Source organism: Pleurodeles waltl, chromosome 6, assembly GCF_031143425.1.
Source record: "Pleurodeles waltl isolate 20211129_DDA chromosome 6, aPleWal1.hap1.20221129, whole genome shotgun sequence".
Taxonomy (NCBI): domain Eukaryota; kingdom Metazoa; phylum Chordata; class Amphibia; order Caudata; family Salamandridae; genus Pleurodeles; species Pleurodeles waltl.
The window spans coordinates 212,530,298-212,549,555 of NC_090445.1; the positions used below are offsets into that span (position 1 = coordinate 212,530,298).

General features: G+C 44.7%; 1 protein-coding gene across 4 annotated transcripts in view; it reads right to left on the reverse strand.

The window, feature by feature from the left end:
- Positions 1–5,063: 5,063 nt before the first annotated feature.
- Positions 5,064–19,258, reverse strand: part of ATXN7L3 (ataxin 7 like 3) — a 112,557-nt gene continuing 98,362 nt past the window's right edge. For all 4 annotated transcript variants that reach the window (XM_069237871.1, XM_069237868.1, XM_069237870.1 and 1 more), the window contains one exon: positions 5,064–8,311. In XM_069237871.1, the coding sequence (XP_069093972.1) occupies positions 8,118–8,311 (194 nt within the window). In that variant the 3' untranslated portion in view covers positions 5,064–8,117. The remainder of the gene's footprint in view (positions 8,312–19,258) is intronic.

Sequence of the window (19,258 nt, forward strand, 5' to 3'; positions counted from 1 at the left end):
TACCAGGCTGGAGGTCGCAGGGCCTATTTCGTAGTTCGTGTGTATGGTACTTTGCCTTTATTTACTTTCTAGTCTACTATTCTGGTGAGAGGTTCTCTTAATATCAAATTATCCTTTAGAATCAGTTCTCCATTTGAGCTTTAATATCATAATTCTACCCCAACATGGCTCTGACACCAGCTCGTGGCTAATTCTTACCAGCCTTGGTTGTGCTTGGTCATGGCAGATCTGCAGTGAATAACTATGATATCTCTTGCGAGCCCACTGGCCTCAAAATTTGGGTTTGCCTCAAGGTCAATGGAGCCAATATTTAACCACTGGTTTTAGTTGTTTTAAGGCAGCGTCATGTGCTTTCCTTGGCACTCCAGTGCTTCTGACACACTCAACATGTTTTAATATTTCTGATGTACAAAGGTTATAATTTAAAAGTAGGATTTCCCCTGATCGCAATGTGCGCCACTTTCCATATTCTTAAGATGACTAGCGCAGGGGTCTCAAAACTTTTATTATTATTATTTTTTTTTAGTCCTCATTTATGAGGAACCGTAATGTGTCCCTACTCTGGTCAGATCCCTAACCAAGAGTTGACACCAAAAGTGCGGCCTCCATCAACCTGAGGAGAGGAGATATGAGGGGGGAGGGAGTGAGAGCAAATCCAAACCCCCTCCTCCTCTCTGTTGCATCTTATTAATCACTGGACTCTTAAAATGCCAAAAGGTTTATTCGAACATGTCTCCCTGGACTACAAACGGAAAAAATTAGCTGTGTAGAAAGCCAGAAAGGGTTCCCACATTCTCTGACACTTAACCAAGCCATTACTACAATCTAGATCAGAGATACTCCTCCCGAAACCCTCATAGTCCAAATACAATCATTGGTAGGCTTATTTCTACTTGTCTATTAATGATGGATTAAAATCATCTTGCCCACTTTTTCCCCAGAAGCTTTGAATTCCCAGACACCCCCACCAAAAGTGTACGTCATCTGCACCCTCTAGATCACACTTCGGGCAGTTGCTCTTCCTTTGAAATCCTATTCTAGCTAGCCTTCCGGGAGTCCAATAGGCCCTGTACAAAGTGAACACGTGATTCCTCCTCAAGGGGGCAGATTTTACGACAGACCTAAGTGTATTCATAGATGCCTGCCAAAGATGAGGGGGTCAAGTGCTGGGAAATCAGATTTCCACCCCCTCTACAGTTAATGGAAGAGAGGCATTTTTGGCTTGTGTTAATACCCAGTACCATCTTGAAACTTATTTCCTTAACCTCTGGGTACCTATAATTTCACTTTCCCAATCCACGACAAGCCCAGCCTCAAGCTCTCCTTGTACCCAGCAATTAATTTGTATATTTAAAACTGGATAGCTTAGGGACTCTCATGGGATCGCAGAGCCCCTGCTAACTATTTGTCCCCATCGTACAATTCCTCCCTTTATCAAAGGAGTAGCTAGCGCATCTTGTAGACATATTGGTGTACCAGGCAAATCGTAAATTGGAGCCAACTCACTGTAATACAGGATTCCCAATGTCATTCTTACTGCAAACCATATCATACAAGCAGTATTAAGAACTTTTAATCTTACTTAATTACACCTTCAACCGACATGGGGAGGGTGTAGTGTAGCCATTTTAGTTATAGCTCGATGCACGTTATTTTAGCATACTAGGCATGCCGCTGTGCACATTAAACTAGATATATTTTATTCCGCTTCATTTATTATTTTAACAATAGCCACATTTGCAGTCTTGTTTTATTTCTCTCTATCTAGCTGTTTTTGCCTAGGCCAGCACTACGTTCTCAAACAAGACATTCTTGTTCACTTTGTGCTTCTGTCAAGGCTACAGTAAGATAGGTTGCCGGCGAACATGGTAAGAGTTTGGTCTCTGGTATTCATAGAAACACACATCCTTACGTAGGGACATTTTCTCAGAACATCAGCTGTTTTATTATAAAACACTTTGTTTTCCTATACACGTTAGAGGGTGATTACAGCCAGAGAACCACAACTGTATGATGATTGCTGAACGCTTCACTACAGCTGCTTATGCAGACTCCAGGCCTTTGCTCAGGTATGGGGGATGATGTCTTCCCAAGGGAACCTGAAGGGCAGAATTAGAGCTTCACATGCTCTGCTCTATTAAATTCTAGATAGGAATTAGTTTATTGACTCTAGTGACAATATGGTAGTGTTATTTCTATGCCTCACTCTCCTTGTCACAATTCTAAACTTTTCATGCTGAATCGTCCTGGTTATAGCAGTACATGCTTTGCTATCTAAGATGCAGTTGCTTCATTAAAACCTTATTTAAACGTATACTGTCTCCGATTGTCACTGTAAATGTGAGACTAATGGAACTGAAAGAAACTGATGAGACCTGAGTGACCACGATTTCCATGAGAAAGCCATTGTGTCATGCGCTCAGCTGACCAATCATCCCTGCTCTTGGGTAGAGATGAGGCACTGCTAGTTAGCCGGAGCAGAACCTGGATTAGGGCGACAGGCGTCACCTGTAGTGTGTAAGAATCTTTATCCCACACCGCAGGTGATTCTGCCGCTCAAAATCCAGTAGTCTCATTAGAATAATGAGAGCCTACACAACACTAGGATGGCCAAATTTATAGAGAAAATATGTGCCCTGCTCCCAGAAGCTGCCTGTTAGCGCCCGCAACCAGGGAGATACGTATTCTTTGGAGAATAGCGGTCTAATGTTTTTCAGGTGAAATACCCAGTAATAAAGCTGAAAATCTGGTAGTGTGATTCCTCCATCTAGCTTATTCCTCAATTTCTTCCAGGCTATTCTTGGATTTTTATTTGACCAGATGAAACTAACTACTTCCCCCTGCAATTTCCGAAGCCAGTCAATTTTAAATAAATAAATAAGGGGAGAGCATTAAAGATGAAAGTGAATTTTGGCAGTATCACCATTTTTATTAAGTTCGTTCTACCTAGAATAGAGAGTTGTAAATGCGACCATTGGAGGAGAAGCCTCTTTGTTTCCCTAAAAAGATTTAAAAAGTTCACCTGGGCCATCTCTGCCACGTTTTTGACCACTTTTACCCCTAGATAACACATTTCATCTTTCTCTAGTACACTGTGCTGTGGACCACTCCAGGTCATTACCTCAGATATATCAGTATAAACTAAGTAGCCCAAGATTTCCCCAAACCCTGCTATGGTTTCAAAAAGTCCCGAAAAGGAACTTTGAGGATTCTGCATATAAACCAGGTCATCTGCATTTAGGGCTTCCTTCAGAACCCAGCCTTGATACTGAAAGGGTGTTATTCTCTGATCTAGTCTAATTCTCCTAGCCAAAAGTTCAATATATAGGGTCTCCAACCTTTACAGTAATAAGAGCTACTTCTGTTCATGGAAAATCATTCTGAGCTACTAATGTACATTAGTTGCCACTATTTGCAAGATTACCAGCACAAATCACCTCAGTGCATTAGGCACAGATACCAGCAGTATTGCCAAAAAAAAAAAAAAAAAAAAAAAAAAAAGCTTTGTCAATGTGGAATGCTTCGTATTAAGTCTTCACAATGCTGCGTGATAGATCGCTCAAATATCAGCTTTAAATATATTTTGAAAATTCAATCATTCTTCTCCAAAGATCAGCTGCTGAGTTTTGAAAATACATAGATTTTCATCTTGAATACACACGTTTCGGTTTTGATATACATATAATAATTCAGCCAAGGAAAAGCTTCCAATTTAGTGGTTAGAGTAGTATGCACTAGGGTATCATGTAAAACAGTTGTCTGTTGGCAGAGGCTCTTCTCTGTGTTTTGGCTCGGTTTTCCTGTGCCATCAAAGAAAGTTTTAGGACATTCCCCATTTCTTTCCATGGCACATTATCACTCACATCTAGACCTGGTAAAGAGTGAATCGGAGGTGGATTCTGTGTTGCGGTGCATTTTGGGCTACACGATGACATAGAAAAAGAGTCCATCACGTCAAGCCTTGTGCAGGAAACACCTAAAAAAGATCAGTTAGTAAAAAAATCTGGACCCAGCTTCAGAAGGGTGAAGAGTTTGCACAGCATGTGAATCTGCAGCAGACACATCTGTGTGGTGTAAGGGCCGCACTTAGTCTCCATTTTAGATTTCCGGTTTAGCTTGACATCTTTTTCTTAGGGTGACTTTTTACCTATTTTCCCCCAAGACAAGAATGTGCTACATATATTTTTGGCAGGCATTGTCGCCCTGTATTTAGTTCCAGGTATTCACAATTGGAACACAATGCCCTGGTTTTCTCTTTCTGTACTCGTAAGGAGAACAAGTCATTTATGCTAAATAAACCAAAGGAGCTGTTCTGCACGCTTGTCACAATGCAATAAGGACAGTGTTTTATTATATAAACAGCATCCATGCTAGGTTTGGTGTAAGGAGCTCTTCTTGCTACGATTATTATGGAACCACTGTGACTGTGATGCAGCCCTGCTGGCTCCGACCTACAGGCTGCAAAAAGAGATAGCCTATAAACTTGGACCAGCTACCTTAGACCAAGTTATGGGGGTCAGACTATCCCAACTGATCTGGCAGAGGGTACTCCTGCTACGCTCTCTTTAGTACAGGTGTTAGGAGTAGAGTAACAGTAAAAATTAACATGTTTGGATGGTTTGTGTTTTTCCCCCTTCTAGTAACACCCATTACCCTGGTCTGGTTAGGATTTTGGATGTGGTACTGTGAGCTAGCCAAAACAACCAACATTTACTGATGATCTATGTAAACCAAGGACATGATTTAGATATCACCAGACAGGTTACTCCGTCAAAACGGTGACATATCACATCCGCCAAAATATAAATCCCATAGGAAATAATGGGATTTTTATTTCAGCGGATGGGTTACTCGTCACAACAGAGACGGAGTAACTCGCCTGCCGCAATATAAATAAGGCCCCAAGTTTCTATATAGTAAAGTTCTTCTTGACATATACAAAGTCCTACTGAACTTGTAGGCACTGTATAACATGGCACCACCAACATTCTAGGTCAGGTCCTTATTTGGATGGTAGGGTGGGTGTACACGCAAGCGCTTCTAAAAAGACAAAGTGCATGATCTTGAAGGGAGAGATGTCCTTTTATTTACACGGGCAGCCACCATTCACTTTCAGGACACTGATTTCAAAGTTCACTACCTGTACAATATCAATTACAAAATGAAAAAATAAAACAGTTATTAGACCACATGCTTCTCTCCCTGCAGCAAGAACATGATTACTGCATGCATGGCCTCAAACACAGTGCGAAACAAAAAGGCAATTCTCAGGGTGAAGCCCTGTACATCAGCACCAACAGAAAAAAAAAAACATGACAATAACAGTATGGCATAACAAGTTCCCACCACGTTGCACTCCTGTCCTAGGACATCTCAACAGCAACAAGTCCAATATTCTATCTGAAGAAACTGCGTCTAAAATCCCCTGAAAGTGCCAGATAGCAGCAGGGGGGGAATGCAGCACAGCTGCCCCGCCCATTGGTCTGGGGGTCTTCCACCACAATGAACTTTAATGGTGAGCCCATGCTGTGTAACCACAGTAAGGCCTGTGCTGGAAGACTAGAAGCCCTGCTGTAGCAAACCTATACCATAGGTAATAGTTGAAACATGGCTCTACAGACACACTCTAGTCTCGGATAGATCCCACGCCAGGTGGGTACCTTTCTGGCAAAAGGACTTGCTCAATGAAAAATAGTGTTTGGATACATTACAGTAATAGCTACAATATTTGATAATAGGGGGTGAAGGTACAAACAAGACTCAGTTCATGAACTGGAAACAGCCTACCCTGCTGTTCTTCTGAACCCGTGTTTTCACAACCAGGACACGTTGTTGCATTCAGATATCAGAAGTCATACTGATGGAAGTGAATGCGTGTTCCACTTTTTGAAAACAGAGAAGTGCAAACCAGATAGCAGGACCAGCTTAACTCAATCTGGTACAATACAATAGCCCGGTTAGCTACATGTGCAGCTTCAAAAAGACTGGCCATTAGAAATCCCTATACACCTGAAGGATTTGGGAGCGAAGCGCAAGGCTTATGCGGAACACAGGAATAATGACAACTAGACCACGTTTCAAGCAACGGCAGCTTAACACTTTTTACAAGATGGCATCTCCCCACCAGCCTCTAATATTTAATCAGCATACGATTTGTTGAGGTCTCTTACATGATTATTGTCAATGCTACTATTAGTGGTATTTTGTCTAGTAGCACCCACTGCAGAAACTGCCATCATTGCAATCTGTAAATAGCAGCAGCTTCAGTCAGAGAGCTGGGTAAAGCACTGAAGAAAGAACAGCACCAAGGTATTACAGCAGAGCTACATCAAGTGCTGCGCAGAGTTCAGATGAACTGGGTGTAGTGTCAGGTATTGAACGATTGAGAAAAGAACAGAACAGATTTGAGGTTCACCTGCAAAAGCAGCAGCAAATACTGTAGGCTAGGGTTAAACTGCATGTTCACAAGTAACTGAGGACAGAGTGCTAACACAGGAAAAGTACTGCAGGACAAAGGGTTCTGTAAAGGCCTGCTCTTGAAGGCCAAATGAGGGCAAAGCTTTGCTTACCAGCTTCAGGGGGCAGCGATTACATTATCCTTAAGTCAACATAAAAAGTGTCACTTGCTAAGATGATGCTGAAAGCAGCAGACCTGCAATGATATGCATTGATTGAGTGGGAGGCAGGAGGTTCACAGCACTTGATGGGTGAGAGAGGGATAGGTGAAAAGTGTGTGCGCAAAAACCACCCATCCCCCCCCCATACAAACTGATCATTTTCCAAATGTGTATGCTTGAGGGCAGGGAGCAGGTCATAGAAACTAAACACAGAAATTCTGATGGACCATGTTTAAAAGATATCTACAATTTACACCAGACTGTGCCGCAGCATACAAGCCCTTTGCTGAGAGTCTAAGCTATGTAGGCAATGTCCTTACAAGAGTCTCAGATTGGCTAAATGTATGAGGTAAGATTCGCTTATGGGCTTGTCCTCTTGATATTCTTTGGCCACATATGCCTTCCCTTGCTCCTACCTAACCCCCTTGAATCCAACCACTAGTTGGGTTTTCAGATATCTACAATGCAAACTCATTTTGCTGCATGCCAAATGTAGACTAGACACACTAACAATCGTGTCTCTGCAAGAAACGTGAAAAACACCAGCTTAGTATCTTGTTACAGAAAAAGCTGTCAGTTTGGCGCAGATTTAAATCAAAAGATGAAAACATTCTGTATAAGCCCTGTTCCTTCAACTATCGCACACTGAAAGGAGGTTTCAGAGGTTACCTAACCAAGGCGTGCCCTCTTAATACTAGCATCTATTGTGGAATATTTGAAAAGTGTATGTATTGAATGGCGGCAATTATGCCCTGATCCGTGCACCTACTGGGCAAGGATTACACCCTGCTAATACTGGGATTACTGCACTCAAGTTAAATAGGTTTCATCCCCAACCAACTTTCCCTCACACCTGCTCCAACATCCTTGACATTTCAAAAAGAATTTACAGTTTCAAAGAAGGGAAGAATACCTACAGTGGGATATTTCATTTGCCCATCTATAGTATGAGCCAGGAGAGTACAGGCTCCACGATATCTCCTTACAAGAGGACTGGAAATTATAACAGTGAAAGCAAGGTGAATCTGGTGTGGCCCACACGGCAGGATGTGAAGTTAAACACAATTACACTAGGAGTATCTTAGCCAGGTCTAAAGTAAAAAACCGGCTTGATACCTTTCAATGATTGTGGTAATTTGTGATCCAAACAATCCTGCACAATGTGGCCAAGCAACAAACACCATACCATGGCAGCATACATGATTAGGCAGCCCATGATCAGCAGCATGGAATATATAGGAAATTCGGGAAAACAGTCTCCTTTCCCCCATGGTGAAGCCCTCAGCCACCCACCGCTTCCCTCACGAAGAATCCCCCAAAAATGTCCACCTCCACGCAGTGTCCTCAGCCCCTGGTGCTCCTGCTCTTCAATGCCAGGGAATGCATGCACCATCGTTCATTAGAGAGAACTCTGCCATCTAGACTCCAGCGTGAAAGGTTCAGAAGAAAGCGGAAGTACACCCATGGCAGTCTCAGAGAGCAGAACATCATCTCACGATCTCAGTTCAGGTCATCATAGATGCTAGGCGTCAGCGGTTTGGGTTTCTTTTTCTTGCTTGAACTTATTGACAAGGTGGAAGAGGTGCTGCCAACACCAGCACCTCCTCCACTGCTTCCCCCACCACCGCTCACCAGGCTCATGTGGCTAGGCTTCTTCTTCTTCTTGCTTTTCCTAGTCTCAGAGTTATTTGTACCTGGAACAAAACAGAGCAATGCAGTGAGGAATGGCTCCATTAAAGAATTACCATCTTCACCTTTGTATCTCAACTTCTGGAGAAGTTGAGTACGAGAGATTATGCAATTCTGTGGACATTGCAGTCCTAAAACTGTTAGTAAAACGTCACTCAAGCAAAACTAGCTTAATCACCTGAAAACAACAAAAGAGAACTGACAGTGCAATTATAACCCTCATACAGGCCTTTGGCAGTCACAGCCCTCGTACGGGCCTTGGACAATCATGCAGTTTCAGCACTCATCTGAGCCTTCAGCAATCACAGTTATAGGTCAGACTTGGCCGACAAGAAGCACCGTACAATGGTTCGAACGAAGATGAGAAACCAGGTGGTGGGCACAATCACAAGCGCCCTCCTTAGTTTACTCATGAGCAGTAGCTCTCCCTGGACTCCCCCAAAGGCCACCATGAACCTTGTTCTTCCTAAACACTGTTTTGTACTCCAGGGCCTAGTAGACTCTCCCTCTCTCAGCAGGCAGGCTTATAGGCGCTTCACAACAGATGCACAGCTTCTCCAGAAAAAAAGCTCAGACTTCAGGTGATGCGCCTTCACCTCTGGGAGACTGACTGAAGCAGGCACCAGCACCAGCCCAGGTTACACAGTAGTCCTTGAGTACTCTGCAGTCATGAAAGAATTAAAACTAGAATGAAGCGGAGTCATTTGGGTCCTACTTATATATACACACACAACTTCTATACAGAGGATTTGGATTCATAGTCTCAAACTGCAGAACCACTGTGGTTCTCCTTTCAAGTGTCCTATTTTGGCTGTTCTCCGAATACAGCCTTTGTGTAGAATGACGACTCTCTCAGCAGTTAGTACTGAGGCTCTCTCCTGGAACACACACAAAACAGAGGCACGTGTGAGGTTTCTGCACCTGGCTGTCCTCAGCCCAACTAAAGGAGTAATCACAGACAGATTAACAGGCAGGCCTCACCTAGAAACTTTCTCACCTTTCACAACATAGTCTGCAGTTCCATCCCTCACTATTCCCCAAATAACAGTGCTCGGGAAGACTAATCCGCAGGTCCTTGCAAATCAACATGCCTCATAGAAACTGTAAAGATAGACGCTGAAATGAGAAATTTGAAGACCGGGCTGTTTCCTCAATCCAGCTACAGGAATGCAGGCAACACTTCCACTGTCACCAAGCATAGACCTTACCCTTCATTGTGCACTTGGCCAGGCCGGGGGTATCCAAATTGGAACCCACTGGTCTCCATCACTTTAGTACGATGCCAGGGCTAAAATAATATTCATGAAACCAGCTATATATTCTGTTGGGTACAGGGGGAACATGCTCGTACATCTTGCAGGGGACATTCCAACATAAAGCATACCTGGACTTGAGATGTACACAGCAGAAAAGTTTTCAGCTACACTGGCTAGCTTTAATTAGCTCAGTGTGAGGCTTAAAAATGTTGGTGATTCAGACTGTGAGTAGGTGTTTCATAAGAAAAAAAAGCTTACTTACCTTATAACTATTTGTAGTGCTGTACATTCACATGCTTTGCACATTCCTGTCATCTAGTGCTGGGCACTTTTTCTTTTTTTCTTCACAAGTTCAGTTTTGAGAACTCGAGATCCCTCCCCAAAACCCAAAATGGACTAGGACAAATACTACACCTTAGATCGGTTTTCTCCCAAAGGGTAAACAGAGAATAGTGAAACAGGGCAGTACATATCTAAAGGTGTAGTGTTGTCAGAAGGTATAATGTGTGAAATATGATGCAACTGCCACATTAGCTACACCTAGGGAGATGGGCTGGTCCACATGAATCTACAGTACTGCAAGCTACAAATAGCTATGAGGTAAGGGATATTTGAACCATTTTCAGCATGCATATCTGTAGATCACGTTTTGCACAAACTGGAAATCAACATTCTCCCCTAATATGGTGGCTTGCAAGAAGAGGAGGCAGATGCATGAAGGAAAAGTTGTTTAGTCTGGATCTGTTTGTAGCATATAATGGTGGTGATTCACATGCTCTGCGTACCACGGTCACCTAGTGTTCAGCTTAGACTTCTGCAAGTTGTTTTGATCTTTTAAGTCTTTTGAGTCACAGGATATACGGGGACTCCTCTCTTAGTGGACCATGTGCATGGATACCAACTCCATGTTAGATTTTTTTGCAGAGTAAGTATTCTAAGTGCAAGAAATAGATAGGGGGAGAGATCTGCCTCAGGCACTATGTAGGAGGATGGGCACTTGTGAATCTACAGCACTACATACTACAGACAGATGGTAAGTAACATTTTCCATTTGTAGAATGTTTGGCTACAGATACACATGCTTTGCATGGCCTGTAAAGTGGTAATCTCTAAGTGGCCTGCTGACAGACTAGGATATCCACACACCATACAATGGTTGTTTTTATATATATATAAAAAAAAAAAAGGGGGGGGGGGGGGGGCTTGCAGTATATGCACTTGACTATTCATCTAGCTATGGCAGCCTTAGGGATGGGACAGCCTTTGTGGGTTCGGAGGGAAGAAGGGGGGGGGGGGGGGGGGGGGGGGGCAGAGTCTAGCTGTTGGAAAAAGACTAGGAGTTTATAGTTTGGTTGAGGTGGAAAGGAAATAAGACCTTGAGGAGGAACTTCTGTTTAGTTCTGAGAATGATTGTGACCCTATGCATTTGAATAAAGGGTTCTTGCAGTGTGAGTGCCTGCAGCTCACTGATGCATTTGAGGGACGCTATGAAAGAGGCCACCTTCTATGAGAGAAACTGTAAAGGATAAGAGTAGAAGGATTCAAATGGAGATCCATGATCCAGGTGAGATCATCATCAAGGTTCCATGCAGAATACCAGGGGCACACAAAGAGGTATGATCGTCGAGACCCATGATGGGATGACAGAAATACTAAATAAAGAAAAATTGTACTTATTTTGCATGTGGGCGGCAGCAGCAATAGCAGCCAGGTGACCCCCCTACAAAGGTGTAGGCGAGTCCCAATCTTTGAAGGTGTAAGAGATAGCAAATGATGTCCTGGACAACAGGCTTTAGAGAAGTCAGCTGCTTGGGGATGCAATAGTGGATAAACCTTTTCCACTCTATGGCATAACACGTCGGGTAGTAGGCCTGTGGGCTTTGTGTTAATTACTCATGCACTCATATGAGACTGTAGGATAGCCAAACTCAGACTTCAGGTGCTTGATCACTATGTTGAGCTGTCAGGGGTCCTCATTCAGCAGTGGTTCTGCTTGAGAAAGTTCGGCCTGTTGGGGAGCTTATCATGAGGGCTGATGGGGAACTCCAGGAGTGTGGAGTACCAAAGCAACATTCTGGACAGAGTGGGAGTCCCCAGGATGAATGTGAGGGATATTGCTGCATTTTCCTTATCAAGTACAGAAGAAGTTGGAGAGGAAGAAAAAGAGACAAATATCCCTGACCAGTTCATCCATAGAGAATTGGCCACTGACTGAGTGGGGGTAGCTAGAAGCGAAGTTTGGGCATTCTGCATTGCCCTCGGTGGCATACACGTCTATCTGTGGGGGACCCCCAAAGAGAAGTAGAAGAGTAAGTGTAGGCATGGTTATTCCCATTTTCTGCCTGTTGTCAGTATGTTTGACTGTCTACTGGGTTCCTGCTAACCAGGACCTGAGTAGTCTTGCTCTCTCCTCTAAATTGTACCTTTTTCATCCCACAATTGGCATGCTGAACACTTTGTGTTTATTAAACCCCCAGGTGGGCCAAGTCCCGGCATTCTTTTTTTTGAGTGTGGGGGGCCTCGTCCTGCAGTCCTGTGGACCACCACCTCCCTGGTGATATAGTAAAAATTGGGAGGTGTTTTGGGGGCGGGGGTGGTAAGAATCACCACCTTCCTGGGGCTATTTTTTTGGTAGTTTGGAGGTTTCAACCACCCACCCCAACCACCCCCCTGGAAATTCCAACTCTCAGGAGCTATATCAGAAATAATTACACAGGGTGTGTTTTGGACCCCCTCATCACCTTCCTGGGGCTATATCTTGATGGAGGGGTCCCTCATGGAGCCACTGATGCCCCTGGGGACCGCCACTCCTCAGGGCCGGCTCCTGCTAGGTTCCCAGGGTGCCCACCCGCAAGACATAGCTGTCTGCTGTGGCCTGGCTGCAGCTTTGTAGCTGCAGCCACAGCAAACACTTAATTTTTTGACAACAGAGTCTGTCAGGCACGTCAGACTGTCAAAAACCAAAGCTTTCATCTCTGTCCTCTGCACGCATGCAGGAGATACGAGATAAAATGCTTAGGCAAGCAGGGAGCTGCTGTTTGAGCAGCCCTGTGCTTGCTGAAGCAATAGCACCGCGAGAGAAGCCTTAAGGCATAAACAGCTTTAAAAATAAAAATGAAAACAAATAGGTCAGGAACTCAGGACGTACAGGGCCAGGCAGGCCAGCAGACCGGGGCAACAGTGGCAGTTCCTCCTGGTGGTCCTACAATGTAAGGGAAGTTTAAGTCTGGGAGCAAGCAGGCAGCAGGGCATCAAGCAGAAAAGCAATCCTGAGGCGTCCTTTGCGCCACCCAGCAAACACCAGGCAGCAGGGCAACAAACAGAAAAGCATTCTAGATGAATTCTTTGTGCAGTCCACTAGCCCTCTTGCCGGAGGTTCGGTCCCAGGTCCAAACAAGCTCTAAAACTTTGGGGGTCCCTGTACTTATACTAGTATTGCACAGCCTCTACAAAAGGAGGTGAGAGGGTTCCAACCAGCACTAACCGGTTCCAGAAATTCCCTCTCTCTCCTCCAGCACTGGCTCCAGGTATCAGTGGTGGAGGGGGGGGGGGGGGGGGTTAAATAAGCCCTTTGTGTGAGGCCAGGGCACAGCCTTTACAGATGCAGGTGTGCCCCACCTCTACCTCTCCCAGCCCAGGAAGACAATTCAGTATGCAGATGAACTCTTGTGACACCTCTACCCTCCCTATGTACAGGCTGTTTGAAAAATATGCAAAGCCCAGCTGTCACTCTGCCAGACGCGGATTAGAGTCTAGCTGCAAACCACCATAGTCATAAGCATAGCAAAATGCTCACTTTCTAAAAGTGGCATTTCTTTAATGGTAATAAACAAAAAAAATCCACCTACACCAGTAAGCAGCATCTCACTAACATTCCAACCATACCAAACATGCCTACGCTACCACTCATAGATGAGACAATCCCACTTAGACATATGTTAGGGTATTTCCAATGCAATCCTATGAGAGGCAGAACTCACAGTAGTGAGGAACCAAATAGGCTTGGTCACTACTAGGACTTGTAGTATATAAAGATATTTGTCCTACATTTTACCTACCTAGCACCCTGCCCATAGGGCTAGCTAGGGCCTTAGGGGTGACTTGAGTGTAGAAAAAAGGGAGTTTAGGCCTTGGCAAGTAGTGTGACATGCCAAGTCAATGAGGCACTAACTGCACACGCAGGCTCTGATGTGGCAGGCCTGAGACAGGTTTGAAAGGCTACTTCGAAGCGTGGCGCAAGCTGCGCTGCAGCCCCACAAGTAGCATTTAATTTACAGGACTTGTGTATAGGGATACCACTGCACAAGAGACTTACAGGTAAAGTAAGTGTGCCAATCAGGTGTAAGCCAATTATACCAAATTTAGGAGGGAGAGGAGATCCACTTTAGCACTGACCAGAAGAGGTCAAGTGCCCTGAGTCCTAACGTCAACAAAAAGGGTCAGAATAAAATAGGAGGAGGAAGGCAAAACATTTGGGGAGGACACTCTAAAAATATCAATCCTCTAAATCCCTCTCGTTTTCTCGGCTCTTCTGGATAGTTTGTTGAGGTTCCTGCAGGGATGGAGGGGGTACCGTACTTAGTCTTTCCTGGTGGAAGGACCTGGATTTCAAACTGTTTGGCAAAAAGGTACTCTCATCCACTGCTGACACTTGTGCCCGAGCCTCGAGTTGGTAGTCTTCATACACAAATATATCTGGAGTGTCTGATTGTGCAAGAAGGCTCGCGATGTCCCGATGCACATCGATCATGCAGCATCTTTTTCAACTGGAATGTCTGGTAAGCCACTGAAGTGGATTCTTGGTGATCCGGAGGAAGGCCCAAGTTACACACCAGATGTTGGTTGGTGTGTGGGAACTTGGCTTGGCAGCGTGGGCAAAACCTAAAGGGCATCCATTTCCTTACCAGACGGACATGGCATGGACGGAACGTCTCGGGGGGGAAAAAAAGGGTTTGCCCTAAAGAGTGAAGGCCCTCTGGGTCTCGGTCAACTGGATCTCGTTGACTTCGACTAGGGACAAATGTAGATATCTAAGTGTTGGAAAGGAAAATGTCACTTACCCAGTGTACATCTGTTCGTGGCATTAGTCACTGCAGATTCACATGTTGTGCATAGTCCGCCGTCTGGTGTTGGGTCGGAGTGTTACAAGTTGTTTTTCTTCGAAGAAGTCTTTTCGAGTCACGAGACCGAGGGACTCCTCCTCCTTTGTTCCATTGCGCATGGGCGTCGACTCCATGTTAGATTGTTTTCCCCCGCAGAGGGTGAGGTAGGAGTTGTATATGTTAGTAATAGTGCCCATGCAATGGAATGAATAAGTATGTACCAACTAAGGTTTAAGTAACTACAGGCTCCCGGGGAGGCGGGTAGGCACATGTGAATCTGCAGCGACTAATGCCACGAACAGATGTACACTGGGTAAGTGACATTTTCCGTTCGGTGGCATGTGTAGCTGCAGATACACATGTTGTGCATAGACTAGTAAGCAGTTATCTCCCCAAAAGCGGTGGCTCAGCCTGTAGGAGTGGAAGTAGTCTGAAATAAAGTTCTTAGTACGGCTTGACCTACTGTGGCTTGTTGTGCGGATAGCACGTCTACACAGTAGTGCTTAGTAAATGTGAGAGACGTAGACCATGTGGCTGCCTTACATATCTCGTTCATTGGAATGTTTCCTAGGAAGGCCATGGTAGCGCCTTTCTTTCTGGTTGAATGTGCCCTTGGTGTAATGGGCAGTTCTCTCTTTGCTTTAAGGTAGCAGGTTTGGATGCACTTAACTATCCATCTGGCTATACCCTGTTTTGATATTGGGTTTCCTGTATGAGGTTTTTGAAATGCAATAAACAGTTGTTTTGTTTTTCTAATTTCTTTTGTTCTGTCAATGTAGTACATTAGTGCTCTTCTGATGTCTAATGTATGTAGTGCCCTTTCAGCTACTGAGTCTGGCTGTGGGAAGAACACTGGTAGTTCTACCGTTTGATTTAAGTGGAACGGTGAAATAACTTTTGGTAAAAATTTTGGACTGGTTCTTAGGACCACCTTATTTTTGTGTATTTGAATAAAAGGTTCTTGTATAGTAAACGCCTGAATTTCACTTACTCTTCTTAGAGATGTGATGGCAATGAGAAATGCAACCTTCCACGTTAAGAACTGCATTTCGCAAGAGTGCATGGGTTCAAAAGGTGGGCCCATGAGTCTTGTTAAGACGATGTTGAGGTTCCATGAAGGAACAGGTGGTGTTCTTGGTGGTATAATTCTTTTCAGGCCTTCCATAAACGCTTTAATGACAGGTATCCTAAATAGTGAAGTTGAATGGGTAATTTGCAGGTATGCAGATATTGCTGCGAGGTGTATCTTTATGGAAGAGAAGGCTAGATTTGATTTTTGTAAATGTAGCAAGTATCCCACTATATCCTTTGGAGATGCATGTAATGGTTTAACTTGATTATTATGGCAGTAGCAAACAAATCTTTTCCATTTGCTTGCATAGCAGTGTCTAGTGGATGGTCTTCTAGCTTGTTTTAGGACTTCCATACATTCTTGGGTGAGGTTTAAATGTCCGAATTCTAGGATCTCAGGAGCCAGATTGCTAGATTCAGCGATGCTGGGTTTGGATGCCTGATCTGTTGTTTGTGTTGTGTTAACAGATCTGGTCTGTTGGGCAACCTGACATGGGGTACTACTGACAGGTCTAGTAGTGTTGTGTACCAAGGTTGTCTTGCCCATGTTGGTGCTATTAGTATGAGTTTGAGTTTGTTTTGACTCAATTTGTTTACTAGATATGGAAGGAGAGGGAGAGGGGGAAAAGCGTACGCAAATATCCCTGACCAGTTCATCCATAGAGCATTGGCTGGAGACTGCCTGTGTGGGTACCTGGATGCGAAGTTTTGGCATTTTGCGTTCTCCTTTGTTGCAAATAGGTCTATTTGAGGTGTCCCCCAAATTTTGAAGTAAGTGTTTAGAATTTGGGGGTGAATCTCCCATTCGTGGACCCGTTGGTGATCTCGAGAGAGATTGTCTGCTAGTTGATTTTGGATCCCTGGAATAAATTGTGCTATTAGGCGAATGTGGTTGTGAATTGCCCATTGCCATATCTTTTGTGCCAGGAGGCACAGCTGTGTCGAGTGTGTTCCCCTCTGTTTGTTTAGATAATACATTGTTGTCATGTTGTCTGTTTTGACAAGAATGTATTTGTGGGTTATGATGGGTTGAAATGCTTTCAACGCTAGGAATACTGCTAACAATTCGAGGTGATTTATATGCAGCTTTGTTTGATGTACGTCCCATTGTCCTTGGATGCTGTGTTGATTGAGGTGTGCTCCCCACCCTGTCATGGAAGCATCTGTTGTTATCACGTATTGTGGCACTGGGTCTTGGAAAGGCCGCCCTTTGTTTAAATTTATACTGTTCCACCATAGAAGCGAGATGTATGTTTGGCGGTCTATCAACACCAGATCTAGAAGGTGACCCTGTGCATGTGACCACTGTGATGCTAGGCACTGTTGTAAGGGCCTCATGTGCAGTCTTGCGTTTGGGACAATGGCTATGCATGAGGACATCATGCCTAGGAGTTGTAATACCGTCTTTGCCTGTATCTTTTGTGTTGGATACATGGCTTGTATAACCTTGTGAAAATTTTGAACCCTTTGTGGACTTGGAGTGGCTATTCCCTTTGTTGTGTTGATTGTCGCTCCTAAGTATTGCTGTGTTTTGCACGGAAGAATGTGAGATTTTGTATAGTTGATGGAGAAACCGAGTTTGTATGACATAATCTGTGTGGTGTGAACACTTTGTGAGGGAGTTGGTCTTGATTAGCCAATCGTCTAGGTACGGGAATACGTGTATATGCTGCCTTCTGATGTGTGCAGCTACTACTGCTAGGCATTTTGTAAATACTCTTGGTGCGGTTGTGATACCGAACGGCAACACTTTGAATTGGTAATGTATTCCCTTGAATACGAACCTTAGGTATTTCCTGTGCGAGGGATGTATCGGTATGTGGAAATACGCGTCCTTTAGATCTAAGGTTGTCATGTAGTCTTGTTGCTTTAGCAGTGGTAACACGTCTTGTAGCGTGACCATGTGAAAGTGGTCTGATTTGATGTAGGTGTTTAGTGTTCTGAGATCTAGGATTGTCTCAGTGTTTTGTCCTTTTTTGGTATTAGAAAGTACAGTGAGTAAACTCCCGTGTTTTTTTGTGTACATGGTACCAATTCTATTGCGTCCTTTTGCAGTAATGCTTGAACTTCTAGTTCTAGAAGGTCTAGATGTTGTTTTGACATATTCTGTGTTTTTGGTGGGACATCTGGAGGGAGTTGGAGAAATTCTATGCAATAACCATGTCGGATAATTGCTAAGACCCAAGTGCCTGTTGTTACTTCTCCCAAGATTTGTAAAACTGACTTAGTCTTCCCCCCACTGGTGTTGTGTGAAGGGGTTGAGTGACTTGTGAGTCACTGTTTGGTTGGAGGTGTTTTTGGACTTTGAAAGTTTCCCCGGTTTCTAGGGAATTGTCCTCCTCTATACTGGCCCCGAAAGCCTCCCCTTTGGTACTGTCCCTGGTAGGTAGACGGTGTAGATTGTGAGGTGCTGGCTTGTGTGGCTTGACCCCGAAACCCCCCTCTGAAGGTTGTTTTGCGGAAGGTGCCGAAAGTGCCTCTGCCCTGCGGGGAATAGAGTGCGCCCATGGCCTTGGCTGTGTCCGTGTCCGTGTCCTTTTTCAATTTCTCAATTGCCGTGTCCACTTCGGGTCCAAACAATTGTTGTTCATTGAACGGCATATTGAGCACCGCTTGCTGTATTTCCGGTTTAAAGCCAGATGTGCGCAACCATGCGTGCCTTCTTATGGTTACTGCGGTATTTATTGTTCTTGCCGCTGTGTCCGCTGCGTCCATAGAGGAGCGTATTTGGTTATTGGAGATGTTTTGTCCTTCCTCAACCACTTGTTTTGCCCGTTTTTGAAATTCCTTGGGTAGATGCTCGATGAGATGCTGCATCTCGTCCCAATGGGCTCTATCATATCGCGCTAGGAGCGCCTGAGAGTTGGCGATGCGCCACTGGTTTGCAGCTTGTACTGCGACCCTTTTCCCAGCTGCGTCGAACTTGCGGCTCTCCTTATCCGGAGGTGGTGCCTCGCCTGATGTGTGCGAGTTGGCTCTCTTGCGAGCTGCCCCTACCACGACTGAATCTGATGGCAGCTGTGAGGTGATAAAAGTAGGGTCCGTGGGCGGTGCTTTATATTTTTTCTCCACCCTTGCAGTTATCGCTCTACTCTTGACAGGTTCTTTGAAGATCTGCTTTGCGTGCCTTAGCATTCCTGGAAGCATAGGCAGGCTTTGGTAGGTGCTATGGGTGGAAGAGAGGGTGTTGAAAAGGAAGTCATCCTCAACAGGTTCTGCGTGTAACGACACGTTATGGAACTCTGCTGCCCTAGCTACCACCTGTGCATACGCTGTGCTGTCCTCAGGTGGTGAGGGCTTGGTAGGGTACGGCTCAGGACTATTGTCTGATACTGGGGCGTCCGTATAGGTCCCAAGCGTCCTGGTCGTCCTGGCTCATGGTGGTATGAGCCAGTGAATGTGACGGAGTCTGTGCCGGTGATGTGTGAGTTACAGGTGGAGGAGAGGGTGGCGGAGTTACCTTCTTCACCATTTTTTGTGGTGTTTGTTCTTGTGTTTGGAACTCGAGTCTCCTTTTTCTCCT